Source organism: Gymnogyps californianus, chromosome 18 (genome assembly GCF_018139145.2).
Source record: "Gymnogyps californianus isolate 813 chromosome 18, ASM1813914v2, whole genome shotgun sequence".
NCBI lineage: Eukaryota > Metazoa > Chordata > Aves > Accipitriformes > Cathartidae > Gymnogyps > Gymnogyps californianus.
In genome coordinates, this window is record NC_059488.1 from 11,847,330 (window position 1) to 11,867,378 (window position 20,049).

General features: G+C 40.6%; 1 protein-coding gene across 2 annotated transcripts; it reads left to right on the forward strand.

Moving 5' to 3' along the window:
• On the forward strand, positions 1-20,027 carry GOLGA1 (golgin A1). 2 transcript variants are annotated; one of them, XM_050908048.1, is made up of 23 exons: positions 1-34; positions 553-862; positions 2,436-2,526; positions 3,943-4,017; positions 4,507-4,604; positions 5,135-5,167; positions 5,926-6,054; positions 6,358-6,527; positions 6,932-7,043; positions 7,167-7,262; positions 7,469-7,594; positions 8,740-8,835; positions 9,283-9,378; positions 9,650-9,802; positions 10,034-10,129; positions 10,861-10,950; positions 12,178-12,280; positions 13,168-13,325; positions 13,806-13,967; positions 14,488-14,547; positions 15,369-15,539; positions 16,515-16,601; positions 17,491-20,027. In XM_050908048.1, the coding sequence occupies exons 2-23, from the start codon at positions 728-730 to the stop codon at positions 17,569-17,571; spliced, it is 2,418 nt and encodes an 805-aa protein (XP_050764005.1). In that variant the 5' UTR covers positions 1-34; positions 553-727; the 3' UTR covers positions 17,572-20,027. The 2 variants fall into 2 exon arrangements, with proteins under 2 accessions (XP_050764005.1, XP_050764006.1); XM_050908049.1 differs by having other exon boundaries at positions 6,370-6,527.
• Positions 20,028-20,049: the final 22 nt, after the last annotated feature.

A 20,049-nucleotide genomic window follows, 5' to 3' on the forward strand; every position in this document is an offset into this window, starting at 1 on the left:
GTGGTGGCGGCGAGGCCAGGCCGGGCCATGGGCGGTGAGGGTGCGAGGGGGGCTGGTGCGGCGGAGGCGGCCTGGGGTCGGCGGGGAGGGCCGCGGAGCTGGGCTGGGGGACTGGGGCGGGAGGGGGGGGGGTGGAGGGGCCGGGCCGCAGCGCTCGGCCGGGGGCCGCGGGTGAGCGGCGGCGGGTCTTCGGCTGCCTCAGAGCAAGGCAGCAGCAGCCGCCGGGGACCGGCCTGCTGGGGACGGACCAGCCCCGAGCTTCCGTCGCCTTTGGGTGGGGGCCGAGCTGCGGAGAGCCGCCCGCCCGCCCGCAGACCGCTCACGCAACGGACGCCGGCCCCGGCCGCTGCCCGTCCCGGCGGGGGCCAGCCGTGCCGCTGAACACTGTCAGGTTTGGGTTTGTTTGGGTTTTTTTTTAAAGGGTTCTGCTCTGCGTGACTTTTTTCTTAGCGTATTACAACGGCTGTGATATTAAGAGGCATTTAGTTATCTTTAAATGTTTAATATGGGTAGATATTTATAGTGTGGAAACCATATCCCTTTAATTTGCAGGTACTGTTAGGCTATGAAGGCTTTAGTGGAACTAGAAATGCAATAAAACAGTGGATGAGGCACAAAATTAAATCTCGGCACCTGGAAGCTTTAAACAGAGTGTCAGTGTATTAAACATATTGGAGGTAGTGGCTTTTCAAAGTACCTGGATATTTCCGTGCTATAGAGCAGTAAAATGTTTGCAAAATTGAAGAAGAAGATAGCAGAAGAGGCAGCTATTGCTCCCAGACCAGGAGGAGCTGCCAGGATACCCAGGTCTGTCAGTAAGGAGTCAATTACGTCCATGGGAGCAGACTCCGGAGATGACTTTGTAAGTTACGCCTTGCTTTGAATTTTGATTTCTCTTACACCGTTTCCATTGTGGCTTCACAGACAACCATTTTAAGTCTAGTGTATGAGTTGAATATGTATTGTGGTGTCTTTGTAGGGGTACGTCTTAATGCATAAATGAATCATTAGCTTGAATAAACTTAAATACTGAAGAGAAAATGTTTGTATGTTGACCATAGTAGTTACCAGGAGGTTTATATTCCCATGTAAACATGAGTTACAAAGCCATTTCAATACAGAACATTGTTAAACAGACATAAAATATTGAATAAAGCTGTAGTAACGTGTAAGGTACCTGTTTGTAAAACTAATTACTGAAGCAGTAGGAAAGCAAGCTAGATACTGGTTAGCTATCACCTTGCTGTGGACCTGTGTTTACCTCTTGGCTTCCTGGTACTTTTCCTACTCAAGCATGTTGTTTATGTCACTGCCAAGAACACGTATGCACTTTTGTCGCACTCAAAACTATTGTAGTTCCTCCTATGTGTGATTTAAACTCTCTTTCATTATAAAGCATTGTTTAAGCAAGCAGTATAATTCCAGGAGCGTATGGGTTAAATGAAACCCTGTAATGCTTTGGCACCTCTGCCCCTTGTTGGCGATCATATTTTTGAAAACCCGGATTAAGACACAGTGTCACACCACTGTTGGAGCCAACAGTACCCGCTGTATTGCAGCAGGTCGCTTTATCGTTCTGTTCTGCTGTCTGCAAAATGGAGAAGTTATTTGCACGGTTGAGTTTTAACTCATTTTTTTCTGAAGCTCAGCTGAAATTCCAGTTCTGTTAAGCAGAAAGTTGGAGCTCCTAATGTTTAAATACATTTTACAATGGAAATATATTAGTCTTGTGTTTTTCTGAAATTTTTTTGCACTTAACAAATTCTCATGTGGAAATTTCATTCACCGTCTTGCGAGTTTAGAGAACAGAAGACAAATAATGATGGTAGCTGAAGTCTTGAGTGGTTTTCAGAAAACCTCCAAGAATTAGTTGTTTTAGCAATATTCATTTAACTGCTCTTAATTGATTTTTGTGGAGCAAAAAACCCCATAGAGAATCATAAGTCAGTTATGCAGTGGATTTTGCATGGCGAGACCATTGCATGGAAAGACTACCGCATTAGTGCTTAAGCGAGCTTATCCCACGTGACGAGCGTTACCGTTTCTTTTGTACTTAGTTTTTCAGAAGACTTTTGCTTTGACCCATCCTGAAGCCTGTACTGTAGGGCCTGATTTCCCCCCCGCCCCCCCTTAGTCGTTCTATTATGCCATCTCCTCAGTGATCAGTTTGAACAATGGTTTTCAGCTGTAGCTTCTTGTAAAAGCATTGTATTTCATGGAACAGGCCAGCGTTGCAGAGCTGACTGTTTAAGCCCTTACTGTTTTTCTTCTTCAGCATTTTGTACGCATTCTGCTGTGCTAGTACAACTTCCCCTTTATGTGAAAAACTGAAGGTTTTCCTAGGTGGCACAGTGTTTATTATCATAGAGTTAGTATGTGGTAGGATCACTTTTTCTGAATTTTGTAAGTTACATGAATGTTGTTTTTCTACCAAGGCTTCTGATGGAAGCAGCTCTAGAGAGGATCTTTCATCCCAGTTGTTCAGAAGAAATGAACAAATAAGAAAACTAGAGGTCAAGCTGTCTGGTATGTGTCTTGATACATATAAAACCCTATTACTTTAGGAAATATTTTCCTTTGAACTTAAGTGCTTTAATTTGTTAAAAATACATGGGTTTAGGTTTTTTTGAAAATTGATTTGTAACAACCCTGTTGATTGTCATCTAGGTAGCATCCAGTATAACCGATTTTTTATGAAGATGACTGACTCTCTTCTGCTGATTTCACGATGCATTTATATGATTCTTTTGAATAGCTGGGATAGCTTTCTGTCCCCATGCTTCAAATAGTGTCTTTCCCCACTTTTATTGTACTTATTCTACATACGTAATGGTTTGTTTCTCTGAGGATCGAAGCTTTCTGATGTTGATAGTAACACAGTGCGATCCTTAAGGAAGTGAACTTTGAAATGAAGAAAAAGCAAAGGATTCAACATAAAACAGTCGTGAGGCTTTTTTTCTTTCTAAGATAATACCTTGTTCTGTAAAGCTGCAGTAAGGGCTCTGCTCTGACACTGCTTTTCATCCCTGTTGTATGGAGTGGATCAGAGACTAGGCTAAACTGTGTTATGCTCCTGCTTCCCAAAGCTCACAGAAGGCCTTGGAAAATAAGGAAAGGTTATAGCCAGCTCAGGATTATTTTAATTTATTCGGGAGACTTATGAGGCTCCTGTTCAGTTCAGGAAAATATAGGATTCAAAAATGATTTCACATTGCAGTTTGAAAGGGCAAAGCGTTCACCTGTTTGCATAAGGTAAACTTAAAAGTGCTGGCTGGGGCTTAGTACCGGAGAGGGAGGCTCTAAGTATCAAGCGACTCGTGCAAGCAGCCCAATCAGTAAAGCCTCCTTTCCATTGTACATAAACTTCTCCAAGGTGTGTGTGTATTTTGTTTTGGTTTTTTTATATCTGCTTCCTGGTCAGTTCTGCTCGGTAGGCACGGTAGCGGTCAGAGTGCGAGATTGTTAGCCGAGTAGGAGCACCAGTCAGGGCTCAGCCTCAGAGAAACGGTGTGACTTGAACACCGAGCAGTATGGAACAAGGATGCAAGCGTCTGTGAACTGCCCCAGCCTCGCATCCTCCAATGAGAGAAACCTTTCCGAAACAGAGCTAAATAGATCACTGTTCTTGAATGAAGTAACAAGTGGGGATAGTTCTTCATTCTCTGGTACTGCCCTTTTTTGTGTAAGTAGCACACCTAGGACAGATCCTCCTGTTTGTGCCAACCATTTACCCTATGGACAGTACAGAACTATTTGCTTGTGTTCATTGTTGTGATCACCCAAGTTTTCCTCAGCAGGAATGATTTTCTGATTGAGAAAATCATCGTCATTTTCCACTCATCCTTTTTTCTTTTTTTTTTCTTTTTTGTTTTTCCCCCCCTAAAAATTTCCTTCCCCAATGTCTGTTCATTCCTGGTCTGTGCTTCTCCCTCCTCACACAAGATTATGCTGATCAGATCCGAAACTTGCAGAAGATAAAAGAGAAGCTTGAAAATGCATTAGAAAAGCATCAGGATTGTACGTACTTTTCTTTTTCCTTTTTGTTGGGTTTTTTTTTTTGAAGTTGAAAATTGTTATGGTTGGAAGGAAACGGGTTTGATGTACAGATGTTTTAATCATTTCCTTTCAAACTGTGCATCTCTAGGTTGCGAAGAATTAGAACACAAGTTCTTGCCTTATTTACAGCATAAAAAGCAGCAGTAGTATGTTGGCTGTTGAACGAAGTTGTTGTTATACTCCTTTTGCCAAATTTGGGGCTAACGTGCAGGAGAGACCTTTTTGAAACCTACAGCTTTGTTATGATCCAGTGAGGAACAGTATTTCTGGCATTTGTCCAATGTGCAAGCAGTGTGAGGTAATAAGTGGCACAGCGTTAGTGCTAGAGAGTCAAGATGGGGCTAATTACTTGCAGAAGAAGCTCTTTAAGGTTATAAATAACTTAGAGAAAATTGAGAAGCAATTTTAAAAGATGAGTTTTTAATATAGCTGGTGATTCTCTGTTGATAGCCTCCATGAGGAAGTTTCAGGAGCAGAATGAAGCTCACCAGGCCAGTCGAGCCAAGATGGCTGAAGGAATGGCTTTGGCCTTAGAAAAAAAGGACCAGGTAACAGAGCTTGAACAACTCAACTTTTGACTCTCTGTGGAGATCTGAGTGCATGACCTTGATGTTTTAAGCAAATGCCGCCATGGTGGTTTGGCATTGTGTATGCTTAGCGTGCCAATGGTGAGGAAAGAAGGGAGTATTAAGTTCAAATGCTAGCAAGGGCGTAGGACTTGTCATTGTTCTGACTGTTCTTACTGTTTTTAAAAAGAGCCCACAACAGTTTCTAATGGAAGGTTAAGCTTGCACTTGTGTTTGGTAAGATTCAATTGCAGTAGACCTCTTGTCACTTTATTTTATTTTACTTGCATAAAGCTTATGTATTCAGGTAGCATAAATGATTCCTCAGCCTTTATATGTTAAAACACTAGCTGTTACTTTTCTTTTGCTGATTGTTTTTTTAATCATTACCACAACTTAGTATCTCTGTTAACGATACAAATTCTTTTTTTTTTTTAACCATAATTGCTATCCTTGAAAGTCTACAAATTGATTTTGATTTTTTTTTTTTTCTTCCTTTCTTTCTTGTTCAGGAGTGGATGGAAAAACTGGGTCAAGTTGAAAAGGTAATTAACCTTTGGTTTTTTGTTTTGGTTTTTTTTTTTTTTTAATGTGTCTCTGTGTGTGTATTTGTAAACACCAGCCTGCACACTTCCTACAGCTCAACTCTGTTCAGCCCTTTTTATTATTTGATCTTTGTTCAGTGGGAGAGGCCAAACATTTTCTTTTGTTACCAGCCCCAATGCTTCAGGAGATATTTCTGGAATTATTTTTCAGTGGGGAAGTAAAGAATGATGGGTCGCGATGAGAAAGATGTGCTTCTGTAAGGTGCAACAATAGTTTCCTTTATTACAGAGGAGGCAGCTGGGATGCAGAAGGAGGTAGTGACTTCGTCTGAGGTCTTGCAGTAGGTCATCTGTTTCATAAAATAAATGAAACTATTCGGTAGGGATTTTTTTAATACAGGATTTCAGTTTTGTAGTTGTTCCAGCTGTTTAGCTTAGTCTATTTTAAAGTATGTCTGATTACGAAGACATTAAACGTGCTACTGTTTGCTGTCCATTTTTAAGAGTCCAGTTAGGTGATCATTGGCTGCATTGTAATGAATAAGGACTTTCTCTGAGGTTTTTGAAGTTCGGTAATTTGCTCCACATTGCGTACTGCGACATGAATGTGGAAGAGTTTCTGGTTCTACATGTAGCACCATCAGAGAGCCTTCTGGCTGCAAGACAAGATTCCTTTCCCAGAGAGTTTATCTAAACTCCCATTGACTTGAAATGAGCATACAGATATTGGATTCCTTTTGTTTTTGTTGGTTTATCAGGAAAAAAAAGTGCTTGAAACACAGTTACAAGAAATGAGGGAGCAGAGTTTGAACCTTTTTCAAAAAAGAGATGAAATTGATGAACTGGAGGGCTTTCAACAGCAGGAAATTGCCAAAATTAAACACATGGTAAGATTATTTTAAACTTTTTCTTTCCTAAAATTTCTGTTACAATACTGAGTTAGTGGTAGCTCTGCATTTATTTTTTTAGCCTTTATGTTTGTGTACAGTCTTGGTCAGTGTCAAAATCCTAACAGTAGGTACATGCATACAATATTACGTAGTTTATTTCAGTACTGACTTTTCTGGGAGTTATTTATTATCTCATTTAGTTCAGCTCATAACTTAATAAAAAAGACAAGTTTCAAAGAGAAGGCTTTATCAGTGTTACTGGGTCATCTGTATTGTCAAAGATAACGTTCTAATATTCAGCTTTTGAAAAAGGAAGAATCTCTGAGCAAAACAGAGCAGGAACTAGAGGTGTGCACTCAAGAACTAACCCACACTAAAGAGGTGCTTCAGGATGCAAGCAACGAGTCATCAGGCCTAAGGAAAGACCTTCAAGAGTTGCAGCAGCAGTTCTTGGAGCTAGAGGCACGGAGGTATGGATGTGGTGTTTCATGAGGAGCAGTGTATGCATTTCCCCTATCCTTTTACTTCATGCCCAGCTCTGTCTTTTTGGAAGAGTTTATATATGTAATGAGCTGACTGAATAATTGCTTCTGGTATGCCGATGTGGATGTAAACGCCAAGTTTATATTTCTTTTCAAGCCAATTAAAATAGTACTTGTTTAGGGTTTTGTAAGCTTGTTATGATTTCATTTTTTGATAGTCTGAATGCTTAACTGTCACTTTTTTTTGGAAAATGTATAATCAAGCAGTGGCTGGTTTTAGGACAAGAAAATCTTGTTGTTGCTTAGTCCATTTTCATAAGCAGCAGAATTATCTGCTAAAGATTATTTTTCTGGAACGGTATGTCACTTTTTTTTATTCTCTTTCTGTGAAGAGATGAACTAATGACAGCTGAGACAAATGCAGAAAATAAGATCACTGCTCTGGAGTTAAGAGAACAGGAGCTACAAACTGTCATTCGGCAGCTTTCTGTAGACTTGCAAAATGTAAGTTTGAGTTAAGTGAGATTTGATTCAAAGAGCTCCTTGTTGGCAGAAGTTAGATTAGATATCAGTTATGTGTTTTTGGAAATCTAAGTTTCAAAGCAAGTAATTTCTCAAAATTTTTAGGCTCGAATTGCTGGTTCTGGTTGTGAGAAGAGACTGGAAATGTTACAGGTGGAGCATGAATCTCTGAAGGTGGAATATGAACAACACAAGCAAAAGGTTAAGTGTTTTCAGATGCATGTGCTGTTGGCTGCTGTAAAGGTGTACATTTGGGTAACGCGCTGTGAGTTTGACATTTGTTGTCTACAGAGTGTTCTAGGATCATATTGTCTTTTCAAGTAGGAGTTTTCTCTTTCTAATGGCACTCTTTAAAATCAAACCACAATGGATTAGCTGAAAGATTCTGTGATTTCTTGTTCTCACAGATGACTTTTGAATTTGCTGAGAGAAATAAACTTACTGAACAGCTGCAGGAAAAAGTGTCTTCCTTGGAAAAAAAGCTAGAAAGAAATCTTTCAGGGGATGAACATGTGCAGGAGCTACTCAAAGAGGTAATTATACATTTATAGACGGCTTAAAAGTGCAATCTTAGTGAGATTTTTTTTTTTTTTTTAGGACATACATTATTTCTCACACATGGAAAGAATATATGATGTAATGCAGGCACGTGTGTCCAGTGTATATTGGCACGCTGCCTATGCTGGACAGGATTGTGTGGGTGACTACCTTCAGCCTGTTCGTGTAGATATTGCACAGATGTCTTTATTCGTCTTTCTGCATTGTCTGTTTAGGCAATGCATCTGACTGCTTAGAAGCAAAAGAGCAGCTTTTTAACATCCCCACAGGAGGTAGAACAACTTGAGAGTTTTAGTGGTTAATCCTTGCAGAGAACAGTGAACACTTTTCCTTGTTCTTCGTCTTCTATTATCATGACTTGCAAAGCGTTGGGGCAGGGAGGGGAACTGTTTTTGCACATAGGTGTACAAACAGAATGGTGCATATTGAAAGCTTGAGCTGAAAACAGAAAGAACTTAGCTTCAGTTAATGCCCTTTCTCTCATTACTTCTCGATCTCTTGCTCAAGCACTGATGCTCCTGTTCAGAGTCAGCTTGGAGCAATGCTTCCCCAGCTGGGTCTTGGGGAGGCAAGGGAAGGTATGCTCTTCCTTGGTCAGGCTTGCCTACAAGACACATCAACTCGATGTTGCTATGATAAAAGAACTTGGCTTAGTGAATGCGAGCCAGTTTGAAGTCCATGTAGGGGTAGTAAAACATTTTGGAAAGTAACTACCATAACTAGCAAAAGTTTTGCCTTCTTTGTGTATTTGCTGTGATGCAGGAGAAGTTAAGCTTTCAAAAAAAAAAAATTTTTTTTTAATCCCTTAAACTTGGCCTGGGTTAGAAAATTGACGTAGCTGCTGACTGGAGTTTCCATCTGGATCACGACAGGATGCCAGTGAATTTCCCGTTCTTAATATTAATGATATCAGCCCCAGGGCAACATGATCTATGGAGGCCTGATACAGTAGCACCAAACTTGCTGGTTCCCAAGAGCAAAGCTGTATTGCATGTCAAAATAACTGTTCCATTTTAGTTTGACCTTATTAATGAAATAAAAAGAAAAGTCCTAATTAAGAAAAAAACCTTACCTCTTTGTCCATCCTTCCTCCTGTTCTTCATCTCAATGTACTCTTCAGAAAGCTACTCTTGAGCAGAAACTGGATGAAACCAGGCAGCAGGTACTAACAGACAGAACACATCACACTGAGACTGTGAACCGGTGGGAAACACAGGTATTATTTTATTTCACTACAAATTCCCACTGTTTCCAGCCTCTTTATGCGCTATATCTCCTTCCCTCACTGCACTTGTGCTCTCAGCCAAAGATGAGACTGCATGTCACATTTAGTCTTGAAAGGAAAGTCTAACTGATCAATGTCTCTGGTCATCTCCCCACCTTCAGTGGTGGAGAAGGGCCTAGAGGTTATGAAGTTAGAGATTTCATGCATATCTTCCCTATCCTAAGAAACAAATAGCTGAAGCGCAAGCATTGCTGGGGGTAGTGATGTGGTGAAGAGTTTTTAAAAGCGGCATCTGTCAAGTAGGCAGTCTCTCTGAACTATGTGGTTTTGTGGTTTTAATGTTTACCTTCCCCTAGTGGGTCATCCCACATTCTGTACATTTTTTCTAATAACGTAGATGCCAATGGGTAAGGAATTTAATGTATGGTTATATTTTAGAATAAAGAACTGGAACAAAAACTACAAGTTGCAACAGAAGCGCTGAAAAAGAGCAAAGCAGCAGCTGCTGAGCAGGATCTGAAGATCCAGAAGTTGGTGAGTATCTGCATGATGTTTCACTGACCAGTAGCAGATCAGTCTTCAGCATCTCCAGAGACACTCACTTCTCTGTGTTTGTTTTGTTACTCAAGTGTTTTCTTGCTCTCTGTCTCCTAAACTAGTGTCTGTATATGAGTACATGATGATGCTGCTGCCAAAGGAATAGTGTTGCTTCAGTTTGAGTATGTGTCTCATGGAATGGTGTCCGATTCTTGTCAGAGCTTCAAAATACCATTTTATTAACGTAGTGTTCTTTATTTCTCTTAAGCAAACTGATCTAGTGGATGAAAGAAGTAAACTACAGCAACAGATTTTAAGTGAGAAGCATCGGTACGATCAGAAAGTTACTGAGCTGGAGTCTCAAATTGCTGCTCTTGAAACAGCTTGGGAATTTGATAAAACAGCTACTCAGCACAAGATCGTAAGTACAGAAACTGTTCAGTGGGCCATGTGAGTCTTCACAAAATGATTTTAACACAGCTTGTAGACCTTGCATGTTGTCTGAATGTTCTTATTCAGCACTCCTAGCATTATAATAGAAGATCTCATACTTTGAGAAACTAAATGTGAACAAAGCATTTGATGTGTTTAATCGTTTAAACAAAGAATTAGAATAATTGTACTTAGTATTTAAGTAATCTTTATTTTACAGAGCCAGTTGGAAAAGGAAAATGAAAATCTTACTGGAAGCAGAGAAGAGTTTGAGAGTTCTTTAAAAAAACAAGAGTCTGAATTGAACAGACTACAGGTAAGGGCTTAATTAGTTAGTGGCGTTGGTTAAATACAGAGCCGAGTTTGAGAAACAGTTAACGGTGAAGTGTGTTACATTCTCAGTACTTGGAGTCACATTACATTCAGGTTGCGTGTACTTACAGCTGTAAATCATTGGTACTCAGTAGAAATGCATTTGAGGAGCATTACAAATGGCTGATCCTTTTCTGAAACAGAATGCTTGGGTCTGCCTAAATCAGGCAGAAATAATACATTCCCATATTGTCAGGCATGAAGAGCTTTTAAATCCTGTTAGCAGTAATGAATACAGAATAGTTCAACATCAAATTCCACTCATAGCATTCAAAACAAAATTAAAAACTTAATTTGGTGTTTACAGGTATTTACAGCTTATACTCAGTCTTTTCACTGTAACTTTAGATTGTTGAAAGTTTTTTCTGTATAGCTGCTCTTGGATGCACAATTGGAATAAAGATCAGTTGTAGGAAGGAGCTACTTATTTGTAACAGAGACTTCAAGCTAAAGATCTTTTGAGTGTTGGATACGTTTGGCCTCTTACATCAGTTCTGTGTTGCTCTGCATGTGCAGATAGCAGTGCAGTAAAACAAAACTCTAATTTGGAAGCGTAAATCATGGTGTGTCAGAACACCCATACATTCTAGTTGCTAATGGATTTGGGTTTAAAGATGAGAGACTGACTTGATTTTAGTTGTCTCAAGTAACCTCTGAATTACTTTTGATTTGCAGAATGAATTGAGCAGCAGAGAGACTGTCAGCGTTGAAATTGCCAAAGCATTGGAAGAAACGCGAAAACAGAGAGAGAATTTACAACAGCAGGTTGGTTAATACTAACAGCCTAAAATATGTTCGGGTGCTCCCCACCTTTCACAGACCAGACTAGATTTGGACTTAATTATCGTAACAGTCAGGAACATTAATCAGAATCATATCCTCAGCATGCAAGACAGCAGTGGTTGCCTCAGTAAACTTGAAACTTAAGGGTGTCTATGTAAATGCCTGCACAAGAATGCAAGCGGCTTAGGTGAGCTATTCCGTTGGAAGAATGTAAAATGCTGCTGACTGCAAAGTTAAGGATATTCGTAAGTTTGTAGGCTCAAGAGTTATGGCAAGTTGTGGCAGTTGAATATGAACAACTGAGGGGAAGAGCAGGTAGTAGCAAGTGAATACATTTGCTGAGGATGAAGGTGATCGATATTTCAGAGCCCTTTAAATCTGTAAGATGGTGCATAGTCCCAGTGGGCCAGCCATCCTGAGCCATTGACTAGTTGGCAGTTTGTTTTGAAGAAACCTATTCATTCTGTTGTTGTTCCTTTCAGCGCTTAGATCACATCTTTGCCCCTCTGAAGCACAGCAGTTGTAAAACTGTAAATTTCTTCCTAGGGAGGAGGTTGTATCCAGTAACTGGATGTAAATTCTAGGTAGTCTTGTTTTGCTGCTCTTTTATTAAAAGTGGTCACAGTGGATAATGTGAGCTTGTGTTTGCTTAAGCTAGGAACTGCCAGCTCAGCAAGTTTGACTGAATTTAGTCCCGTCCTCTGGTTTCTTTATTCTTCTGGGACTGCTGTAGGTCTGTGCTTGCTTGGTCCGGCTGTATGTAGAAGGGGTGTAAGGCGATGGTTGGTGTTGCTCAGGGGCTGTTTTACAGCTGCCACCTGCTGGTTATGAGGCAATCTGTGATTGTGGCACAGGGTTTATCAGAAGCAAAGTGTGTTTTAGCTCTTATAGCACATTGACTTCAGTGCTTTTTAATGAGGTCAGCATTGTAGAGGTGATGCCTTCTGTGAGTCTCTGGATAGATCACAGGCATCCACATTGCATTATCTGTACCACTAATGCTGCACAAACCGCTTCTTCAAGGTGGTGTATTGCCTAGCACAGAGCTCAGGCTGCCCTTGCCTTTGTCACTGATACAAGAATTCTTCTCCAGTCCTTCCCACACAAAAAATAAATTCTGAACCTCTGAGGTATGTTGAAATCTCTCAGTGCCCTCTTCTAGTTTTATATCTTTAATGACTTCTGTTTGTTTGTTTGCCTGCTTTGAAGGTTTCACATCTGGCTTCCTTAATAAAGGAAAAAGACCAACTGATTGATGAAAAATGTGATATGCTTCTAAAACAGAAGGAAGAACTAAACCAACTCAATCAAGGTTAGACCAAACGAGTCTACTGTATCCCAGACAGCTTTATCTAAGTACAGTCTCTAGTTCTGGGCTTGCCTGATAGATTAAATATGGAAGAGAAATCTAGACTTATTACAGTCTACTAGAACTTTCAAAATCTTGTATCCTTCAGTAACAATTGGACAGTCTCTCTACTGCATCCTTAAAAACAAAACCACTTTTTAAAATCAAAGTCTTATGTTTATACACCATAAAATAACAAATCTTGCTGTGATCTTTGTAATTGATTGTTTTGCGCAAAATGTGAAATAAATGATACAGATCACAAACTGCTACTTCATTGCACCACTTTAAAAACTGCACTTGCTTGAAAGATTATTTCCATTCTTAAAGAGCAGCTGCAAACTGATATTCTACAGTCACACTAAAAAATGAAGTGCAGTCATCTTCATTCAGTTCCTAACCCCACCGTGTTTCTCTTGTGTGTTGCCATTATTTATAAAGGGAACAAAACTGTAGCCTCTTGTTGCACCAGTCCGTTGGCTAGCCGTGTGTCAGTAGCCGTTTGTGCCAGGTAGCCATTTGTGCTCGCAGCTCAGCCCCAAGTGTTCCTGTGCAGTCACAGCATAAGTCACACAGACTTTTGATGGGGGTGTTTTAGAGCAGGTCTAATTGATAATTATGTTGTTAACTATTAAAATCACCCTGACTTTCAGACAGTTAGGCTGCTCCTTTGCAAAAATGTGCATGTGAGCTTGGGTGGCTTAAATTCCATCGTCTTTCTGTCTTTACGACAGAGCAAGGCAAAAAGATCAGGATTTACTGTCACTGTAACTCGCTTCGTTTAAGAAAAATAATTAGAAACTCCCATTTGATTCAGTAGACTGATACTGAGCAGGTCTCTCTTTTCTCAGATCATGAAGCTCTCTTGCTGCAAATGCATCAGTTGCAATCTGACATAGAAGTGAGTAACAGCCGAGCAGTGGAGAAGGAAGAAACGGCAAGAAAGGAAATTGATGAACTGAAGTTGCAGATACAGGAGTGCCTGTTGGTCAGAGAACGTGAGAAAAATGTAAGTGCAGTTGTGAATCTGATCTGTTCAGACTTCTGAGGAAAATAAGCAGCTATGCAGGAGACCCCCAGTTCTGTCATGCCTGGTGAAATGCTTGGAGCTGTTTACTGGGACAACTTGCTCGTGACCTGAAACACCAGCAGTGTAGGCCACCATTATTTGTTGCTCCCTGTCTTCCTAAAGAAAGCTGTTTCCTGTCAGATCTGTGACTGGTTTATGAAAGACAACCCCTTATTTTATTTGACTCATAAAATGTCTCAAGAGAAACATTATGAAGCCAATGAGACAGAGTCCCAAAAGTAATAAGCAGGCCACTGAGAAATGTAGCCAACTAGATGGCCACTAATGCTTTCTGGTTTAAAAAAGCAACTACCACCACCCCCCAATAACAGCAACCAAAAAGAAGTCTAGCTTTCTCCCTGGGGAGTGTTCGTGGGCTGCAAATGTCATATCTCTCCGGTTCACTCTTCATTTTTATAGGTTTCAGAACTAGAGGAATCGACGAGAGCCTTGAACGATACGCATTTCCATTCTCCAGAAGACCGTGCAGCGGAACAGAATGGAGAGGTAGCAGCTGCAGACGTCATTCAACTTCAGAAGGATAACAGAGAGCTGGAACAGCAAATTGCTGAGAAAAACAAGGTGAACAGCAGAAACAGCTGTTAGTCTTTCCCCTTTTAATTAGGAAGCTGAATAATTGGTGCTGCCCATGCTGCAGCCTTAGGAGGACAGGCTTACCGAAATGGCAGATCCAATTTGAATCCAGTATTGTGTGAGTAAATCTTGTTTCCTCTGGATTGTACAAGGATCTAGCAACAGCGGATAAAAACTGCAGCCAGAATTGTAGGAATCCTTATCTCTTTTGGAGGAAGGATGCACCAAAGGATACTGTTTACAGCTTTCCTGCAGAGCCCTTTTGTGTGAATTCAGTTCACTTCTACTGTGCTGTCACATGAAAGCCCAAGTATCCTGTCACATGCCTGCTAATGTGTGCAGCTAGAAAGGCAAGACATTCAGGTTGCTTCTTCAGAGCTGTCAACGTTGTTTAATGATTGTTTCATTCATTACAGTTGTTTGTCATGGGTTTTTCCAGATATCTGTGGGTCAAAATGTGTCCTGACAATGAATACTGTATTAACACTATCCTTTGCTGTGCTTACAGATGATAAAGCAGCTACAACAAAGAATGACAGAACTCAAGAAAACCCTCCAGAAAGAGTTGGTAAGGCTTAAGTTTTTTCAGTCTCTTCAGCTGGCACTTACTCTTACTTGCACTACTAATTCCAAAAGCTTGACTGCTAGCTAGAGCGTAATTTACTAGGGATGTCTGCAGTTCCCTTGTGTTTGCAGGCAGATTGGTGAACCCTTAAATTACAGAAGTACGTTATTCTGGATCATTTATTGAATGGATGGTGTGACAGGTAGCCATCACCACTCCGCTCTTGCAACGGAGAATTTTAGCTACAGAAGACCTGCGTGTGTTTGGTAATCTTGGGCATTTAATACATTTCTGTAGAGTGAACAACTGAGGTTTGATTGCTACTTAGCTGCCATTCAGCTAAGTTTTACCATGGGAGTGATTTCTGCCCCAGGGAAAGCTCCCCTTTAATCCCTCTTACAATAGTTTTCCTCTCCAAGAAAAAATTCTACTATTTTAAAAATATTAACAGAGGTTTTAAAATCATTATTTTTGTTCTGAGCTTGAAAATTGTTTTGGAGAAAGCCCATGTTTGAAAGGCACAGAGCAGGTTAGTGATAAAAGAAAATTATCAGGTGATAGTTTCTACCACGGAGCCAATTCCATGCTGGTTTGGAATGTACACGTAACGCTAACAGCAACTAGCTTCTGTCCCAGAGTTTAGGGAGAGGGGAAGACAGTTCTCTGCTGTGATCCCATGAAGGATGAGAAGCTTGTCCTGCTGATGCCCAGGTTGTACCCACCTTGTGGATACAAGCCCTCTGTGTTAGATATCTTGGACCCAGATCCTCTCCCAGTGTCAAGCCGACAAAGTCTACAATGTACTTCTCTCTTTCTTTTTTTAGAAAATAAGGCCTGACAGTGAGGTACCTGAAGTACGTGAAAAAGCAAATTCTGAAGTGCCTAATGCTTCTGTGACTGTCATGAACAACTCTGATTTGAATGACTCAAGGGAGATAAACTTTGAATACCTTAAACATGTTGTACTAAAATTCATGTCCTGCCGGGAATCTGAGGTAAAGATGTACGCTTACCTTCTCTTTCTAAGTCTCTCTCTCTCGAAACTGCCACCTGTTACCTGCTAAGGACACTTCTACGCCAGTTCCGTACTTTGACGCTTAAAAAGTTGTTGACTGATTCAGCACAATGAAACAAAATAGCTAACAGTGATATGTTTGGAAGTACAGATTATGATGAACTAAATGAAGGGGAAATGTGAGTTTTTAAGAGGTAGTTATGTCTGGAAGTTAAAGATCTGAAGCTACAAGACATTCCCTCTGCACTACTCTAACACATGGAGCATGTCATTAGAGTGGTTGTACCTTTAAGACAGACAGCAAAAAAACCCAAGAAAAAGACAAACCACTTGCTGTTGATCTGTAAGAGGTAATTCCTTGTGCATTTGGAGCTCCTTCACATTCTCCACATAGTGTCAAAAAAGTTAAAGGTAAAAAAGTCACGCCAACAATATACTTTGCTTAATCGCAAGTCAGTGGGTAAGATCAAGAAATAATTGTGCAGCTCCATGGTATCCTGAGTGCTTGACTCCTTTACTAACTCTGCATTGTGTGCCCCATTTAGAATATTAGTACTATAGAGTTAATCTACTTAAGTGTATATTTAAACCGGCATGATTCTTTCCTGCCAACACGCTGGTTTGATCAACTTTTCAAAGCTTAAAAAAACTAGGATGCCACAGGAGCCAAGCTTCTTGTCTATTCTAACTAACTAGGCTCCCCGTTTGTCATCTTTCCCCCAAATATGCAAACCAATGTTAAAGAACAGAAAGCCAGGAAACACAAACAGAAGAAAAAACATACAGGCCATCCTAGCCTCTTGGAACTGGGGATAACAGAAGGCTGCTGGTCTGCTCTTCACTGTTGTGACTAAAAAGTCTGTGACCAAACCTACAGAAAAACTGTGCTGCACCGTAGCCCAGAATGTAGAGCCCGAGAGCATCATAAGCAACAAAATACTGTGGTTTCTTTCAGGCATTCCATCTAATTAAAGCTGTATCTGTGTTACTGAATTTTTCACAAGAGGAAGAAAACATGCTTAAAGAAACTTTGGAGTACAAGGTAAGGGTTCTGTTCCTCTTGTAGTCGCTAACGGGACTCCCAGCAGATGGAATGAAAATTCTTAGATGCTGGGAGATCATGGAAAGTATCTTTTCCAAATGTTAGCTACAATAATACACGTAATTTATTATTAAAGCGTTAGCTAATCACAGACATACACGTCAGAAATTGTCCATTTCAGTGAGGGAAATGGCAACTTTCCAGTGCTTTGGAGAAGGAGTAACAGCACAGTTTTGCCCAGCGGACTCAGTCTGTGGAAGGAAGCTAGGAGCTCCTTGCTGGAGTACAGTCAAATGTTTAAAAGCAGGAAGCCGAATTCCTGGTTTGTCGTTTTGACGTTGGGCTTATGACACCTAGATCTGTTTCTCCTTTCCATTGCATAAAATGAGATCTGCTGCGTGTCCCTGGCTCTGTGGTTATTAGTGAATGTTCATAAATGAGTGCTGCCTCAGTTCCTTCCGTGTCCTGCATTCATCTCTGCCCACTCAGTAAGCCGGACATGTTCAGTGTACGTATGATTGCAGCTGAGGGAGATTTCCTCGCCATCGTGTTCAGGGAACAGTTTAGTACTAGATTGACTAAAGGTACTGTGTTTAAATGACTGTAGATTTGTAATTTGTAATTATGTTAAAGGAATATAGGTAAGTGTAATCTTCAGTCATCTTCACTTGGGGAAAAAGGATGCTGTTTCTTCCAGATTTGATTGTGTGAAACTATCGTCACTTCTTCAGTCTGAAGTCTGCAGCTGCAGCGTTCTGTTTTATAAATAGTTCTTTCCATCAAGTGATGGGGAGATGCCTATCTATGTACCATATTCTTTCTTTTTCAAATCTTCAGCCGCTTAAAAGCGTGAACCTAGCATAATGTGTATTGTGCTTTTCTGTCCTAGATGTCATGGTTTGGGTCAAAGCCATCTCCTAGAGGCAGTATCCGGCCGTCTATCTCGAGCCCAAGGACACTGTGGCCTTAAGGGAACCTGAAAATGGGCAGTCAGCATCTAGCCACTTTTTTCTGTGAAAAGAATGCTGAACACACTAATTCAGGTGTGTCTTAATCACTGTCATTGCAGTATTTTGTACAAGAACTTTTGACACTGTTTACAAAACTAATACTGTGCAAGGAGAAATTTTCACTACAAACTGAAACAGCTCTTCTGGGTTGGATTCGGGGACCGTTGTCTCGATGGTCTCTTAATGGAAGTCGGCTCCTTGTGCTCATCGGCCGTGTTTTCTTGGCACCAAAGGGTAACGTTAACCTCACTAATACCGGTGCTGGCAGTTCAAGCTTCTAACGCGCATCTGTTATGATGGTGATTCCAGCTTCTGTTATGGAGTGCTAGAGTTGAGGAACTCCAGGCACAGTAAAGCTTCCTTGTCTCGCTGTGGAAAGCAAGCAATGAAAACAGAAATGTTGGCAGTACTGTACTGAGTTGTTGACGGTCTGAAAAGCCTTTCAAAGAACAGGAGCAGGAGCTTTAACCAAAAAAAGAAATCTGCCTTGCCTTGTTATACTGACGTAACTAATAGTTCGCATTTTTTCATATCACTGTGTAATTTAAGGTGCATATATCCTGGCCTGCAGTCCTGAAGGCTGCATGTTGATGATGATGATGATTTAATTTGAGAGCACAACTTTAGAGTTGTCTGATTTTACTTTTCTTAAAGAAAAATAATATTTAAAATGGTCTTAATTATAGTACCTAATACTCAGTCGCCTTTAAAACTAATCTATTAGCCTGTACCATAGGTTGTTAGCATTGGGAAGAAGGGGTAGTAAACCATTTTAAATTTTTAAAGCTGAATTCCAGGTATTGTAAATGCACACTGAGAATACCTTTTATTTAAAAAAAAAAAAAAAAATTCTAGTGACAAAGGGTGAAGAATATTGGTACTAAACACTTTGATTTTTATATTTTTTTTTCTTCCAAGTCTGCTAGCAACAAATCTTCATAACCAGCATCCGCCTCTTTGGTTGTGGTGTTCCGTACTTCAAATACTGATGCTTAAAAACTGTTATGAACATGTAGTGGGCTGTTAACTGTGTCCTAACTACATGGTAAAAGAAATGCTGCTCATGAGGTTTTTGGTTTTGAGGGCAAAATTCAACTCTTAATGAATAAATCTGGTTCCAGCAGCTTGCTTTCCTTCCCCCTTAAGAAAAGGGGACCAAGGTGGCACTTGCCTCACAGAGTGGAAGCACAATTTTGCCCGTAGTTACTAACACCACTGCAAAATCTGGATGAAAATGGGAAGCGGCAGTAAGTCTGACTTCCTAAAAATGGGACATATGTTCAAAAAACTACATAGGTATGGAATTCCATGAGCAGGCTGCAGTTCTGGTAGATCTCTTACAATGATGTTTGTGTTACTAACAATACTTCTATTAAATATATTCAGGAAAATCAGCCTGTCCTCTAGTGGGCATACGGTCACTGTTCAGGTTGTTAACTTTGCTCACAGGGGTCTGAATGACCTCGGTGGTGGCAGTCGAGATGTAGTGTTAGAGTTACAGCACGCTCGTGCTGCGGTGAAGATGAAAGTATCCTTCCACGTGAGGTCAGTTACCAGAGCGGTAAACGTGCTGCAAATCTATACCCTCGCTGGCCTCCCCGCTTTTGTTAATCAGCCATGTCCCAGACACAGGTTCTCGCCGGAGCTGTTACCGCGGCACAAGCGACACTCCTCAGTTCAGAGCTAGGTTATATTTATTTGAGGTTAAGAAAACCAACAGGATTTTTTCAGTACACTAAAGCTTCTCCAAACACAGCCTTTAGTAACTTGATCCATGGCACTTAATGATAGCATACGGAAGTTTATGGGAAGAGTACAACTCTGCTCTAATATGAAAATAGACAATCAAAAAGTAGATTTCTATCAATTGTTTCTCTACTGCAACAAAGCAGGGGCAGGATAACCCTGTTGGTTCTGGGAAGATTTTATTCTCTAAGGTCTTTGTCTTTAGAATGTCCCTTTGCCCTGGCCTGTTTCTGTGGGACCCGAGAGCAGGGGACAGGATTCCCTCTGCTCACGCTGAAGCCTGCTGAACGACTAATCGGTTTATGCTGATCCTGACTTGAAAGGTTACTGCTGAACCATAAGAAGAGCGGTACAGGCCGCCTGGAATAGAGAGTGACAAAATAAAATCTGAAGATTGTATGTTCACTAACACCACTTCAGTTTAAGATCCCAAAGCTCATACAGGATCAACTTACCATAAACTAGTTCTTAAAGTGTTGAATTTTCTTTAGATATCAGAGCAAGAACGGTGTGTATACATATATTTAAAAGCTAATGCACTTTCCCTTGTATAAGAACAGTGGTATACATAATCCTTTCTATGGCCCTTGGATTTCTTTCCTTCTATGCTGTAAATATGGATTGTATCATGAAACACTATGAAATTTGTGGTGCAATACATTTTGGATCAAAACCCTGCTCTTGGTTTCTCT